This window comes from Glycine max, chromosome 11 (genome assembly GCF_000004515.6).
Source record: "Glycine max cultivar Williams 82 chromosome 11, Glycine_max_v4.0, whole genome shotgun sequence".
NCBI classification, from domain to species: domain Eukaryota; kingdom Viridiplantae; phylum Streptophyta; class Magnoliopsida; order Fabales; family Fabaceae; genus Glycine; species Glycine max.
In genome coordinates, this window is record NC_038247.2 from 32641625 (window position 1) to 32645651 (window position 4027).

The 4027-nt window shown below is 41.8% G+C and overlaps 1 protein-coding gene across 1 annotated transcript; it reads right to left on the minus strand.

The window, feature by feature from the left end:
• Nucleotides 1-1661: 1661 nt before the first annotated feature.
• LOC112998362 (uncharacterized) lies at nt 1662-2336 on the minus strand. The gene has a single exon (XM_026124321.1). It carries the CDS (start codon nt 2334-2336, stop codon nt 1662-1664), a length of 675 nt encoding a protein of 224 aa, XP_025980106.1.
• Nucleotides 2337-4027: the final 1691 nt, after the last annotated feature.

Sequence of the window (4027 nt, forward strand, 5' to 3'; positions counted from 1 at the left end):
TCAAGAGTAAGCAGCCGATTCCTTTTAGCAAGCCACAAAATGAAAGACATCTTAGGGGGGATTGTTGGGTTCCATATAACAGAACACCAACTAACAGTAGGCTTGACACCTCTAATGTATTCATAGACTTTGCCAACAAGCAATTGTTCATTGGTGCTCCAAGATTGAATCCTCTTTTTGGCCTCTTCCGTACTTAGCTCTTTGGAGATAATAAAGTCCCTTATTTGAATGATTTTCTTTATCAAAACTGAATCTGATGAAGAAGTATTGTAATTCCACACATCGCTCCCTCTGAAATAGTAATGGTGAACCCACCGAACCCATAGAGAATCTTTCTTACAATGAAAGTCCCACAGGATACGGGAAAGAAGCGCAAGGTTCCAGTCCTTGAGATTAAAAAGGCCTAAACCCCCTTCTGTTTTCGGAGAACAAACTACTGACCAAGCAACCAAGGGCTTGTTTTTGCCAATATCCGTTTTGCCCCACAGAAAATTACGGCACAAAGCGTTGATCCGGTCCAGAACAGATTGCAGCAAAGGAAAAATCCCCATCCAGAAATTCACAATTCCTTGAATAACTGCTCTGATCAAATCTAAGTTACCTGCATAAGATAAAGACTTCTTGCTCCATCCCTGAATCAGGCCAGTAATCTTGGAAAGCAAGGGAGCATAATGACATACATTTAATCTAGATGATAAAAGGGGAACACCCAAGTATCTAAAAGGGAAGTCACCCAAGCTAAATCCAGTAAGCTGCTGAATATGAGAAAGCTCATGAGGCCTAATACCGGTTGAGTATATGGCAGATTTATTAGAGCTGATGGAAAGCCCTGAAACCCTATAGAAGTTCTGAAGCTTGGCAAACATAGTTGACACAGAAGGGATATCTCCTCTAGATAGAAGCATAATATCATCTGCAAAAGCCAAATGAGATAGCTGAATACTTGCACAATTGGGATGAAATTTAAAATTGGCATCATCCTTGAGGTTGCTCATATCTCTGGAAAAGTACTCCAAACAGAGCACAAACAGATAAGGGGAGAGATGATCCCCTTGTCTAAGACCCCGCTGCCCTTTGAAGTGACCATAAATGGATCCATTGACTGCCACACTAAAGGAAGTGGAAGAAACACATTCCATGATCCTAGTACAGAACTGGGCTGGGAAGCCAATGGACTTAAGCATCCAATCCAAGAATTCCCAGGAAATGGAATCATAAGCTTTATGCAAGTCAATTTTCAGGAGGCATCTCGGAGAGGATCTTTTCCGGGCATATTTGCACAAAATCTCTTGAACTAGGAAGATGTTGTCCATCATCTTTCTGTTCTTAATGAAAGCAGTTTGAGTTTCCCTAATAATAGTCTCAAGCACTGGGGCTATGCGGTTGGCCAAAATTTTAGATACAATCTTGTATAACAAATTACAGCAAGATATGGGTCTAAAATGGTTAACCTGGAAGGCCTGATCATGCTTAGGAATAAGCGCAATAATAGCATGGTTGAGCTGCTTTAGAATTTTTCCAGTTGTAAAGAATTCATTAACTGCTGCAAAGATATCATCACCAATGATATTCCAAGCCTTCTTGAAGAATAAAACATTGAAACCATCTGGCCTAGGAGCTTTATTGTTATCCATCACAGAAATAACGTTCTATACCTCTTGCTAAGAAGTAGGACAAAGTAAGGCCACAAAGCAATCAGTGGGAACCTTAGGACCCCTATTGCAGGTCGAAATGGAAGGAGTTTGGGTCAGCTCATGAGCACTAAACAAATTCCTAAAGTGATTCATAAAAGCAAGGGCAATTTCATCTTGGGAGGAAGTGTTATGCCCATTCTCTAGCCTTATGGCAGCAATAAACCGGTTGTGTCTGTTGCGCTTGATTAAAGCATGAAAGAATTTGGAGCATTTATCAGCCTGCAGGAGATATTTGTTTTTGATGAGCTGAGCAAATTTCATAGACTCCGCTTTTCTAAGCATAATGGTTTGCCCTCTAGTGCGGTTTGCCAGAGCAAGAAGGGAAGAGTCCTGAGGATTTTGCTTTAGAGAATTAAGCACACTGTTATATTCAGCCTCAGCTAGCTCCACTCGGTTGGAGATGTTGCTGAACTCCTGCTTAAAAAGATTCTTCAAGGGAGCTTTAAGAGCTTTCAATTTCTTACAGACCTTGAACATGCTACAGCCATGAATATTTTGCTTCCAGTCATCTGCAACAATTCTTAAGAAATTTGGATGATCCACAATAGCATTGTTGAATTTAAATGGAGAATTACCTCTAGGCACTACCAACTCAGTGGTGACAACTAGAGGAGTATGGTCTGAAATAGAAATAAACTCCATAACTTCACAAGCAGAATTTCCAAAGGAATTGAACCAGGCCTGGTTACATAAAGCTCTGTCCAGTTTGCTCCACACCCTGCCATTAGTCCACGTGTACAAGGGGCCATGAGTGTTGATGCTCCCCAACCCCAGGTCAGAATAACAATCAACAAAATCTTGTAACTCATAAAGCATTGGGCTCAGCTCCATTGAAACGGTCGGTGGGAGACAGAATGGAGTTGAAGTCACCAATGAGGAGCCAGGGGCAATTCATATTAGCATTGATACTATTCAGATTTATCCAAAGAGATCTTCTTACCATAATGGAGTGAAGACCATAGATGAATGAAACCTGAAAGCGCTTGGCAGTGGTTTTACAATCAATAGCACAATGAATCAATTGGGCATTTGACTCCAAAACAGAAAGATGAATCTTATCCTGCTTCCAGAGGATAAGAATTCTGCCAGCATTATGAGAAGCAATGTTATGGGTGAAGTGCCAGTCACCAAACTTTCTTCTCATGATTTCCTCAACTGAAGCCTTATTCAACTTTGTTTCTAACACAGCCATGACGTTAATTTCCTTGCAGCGAAGGAAGCTCTGCATCGCATGATGCTTCAGAGGCAAATTAAAGCCTCTGATGTTCCAAGAGGCAATGATCATGGATTCGGACGGGAGGAAGCCTCCTCGACCCTAGTTACAGCTTTATGATTTCTTCCTCTTTGGACATCAGCTTGCATATCCTCAATACGGGTTGTCTTTATGAGTGGCACTTTTTTTTACCTTTTTTCTGGTGTTTTGTTTGCACCTGAACAAACCCCTCTTCTATAGGATCATCCAACTCAGTATTCCCTGTTTCTTTGAGGTCAGAAGAATTTTGAAGGACAGGAACATGATTTGCAACCAGAACATGTTTTCTGTGAGGAGGGACAGACAGATTAGTCTGGACATTCTTTGGATTATCAGAGGGGCCTGCTGTATTGGTATGTGGGGGCATTGCTGAATCACCCACTTGTGGCTGATCCAAGGTGGGGCAGGCTCTGATGAGAACAGGCTTATTTGCAGTGACAGTTTTACAATTAGTGAGGCGGTGCCCAATCATCTTGCAGTGAGTGCAAAAAGAAGATCTATTTTCATACTCAATCTTTTGCACAAAATTCTTCCCTGTAGGAAGTCTAAATTACACTTCATCGATGAGCTCCAAAGAAGCATCAACCTCAACTAAAGCTCTAGCAAAAGAAATAGACCCCTTAGAAGCAGTAAGATGGTCAGATCGAATGGGCGAACCAATATTGGACAGGATTTTCCCTAAGGCTTGAGGATTCCAAAGCTCCAGAGGTAGATTTCTGAGTTTAACCCAGACAGCTTGCTGAGCTCCTCATTGCCAAAGTCAGAGAATGCTGGCATAACCTTCAGCAGTAGGGGTCTTTGAAATATGAAGTAAGGGCCTGCAGAGAGGACTAGGTTCAAATCGTCCTCAGACTCAAATTTAAACACCATCCAACCACTTTCATAAGCTAAGTATGAAAACTTGACTCCCCATTTTTGGCAACAATCCAACAGAGCTTTCTTTCCTGGGAATTGACCAGCCACATAGCCAATAAGGCTATGTCCCCAAGCCTCTTCCAGGGGTTGCAAATCCGTTTCTTCCAACAGCACTTCATCATCAGAGGGTGGAGGGGAGAACTTCATTCCAAAACCTTTGGAAGGA

What these genes read in the sequence shown, in the direction of transcription:
- LOC112998362 (XM_026124321.1), bottom strand. Translation starts at nt 2,336, where the DNA reads ATGGAGTTTATTTCTATTTCAGACCATACTCCTCTAGTTGTCACCACT.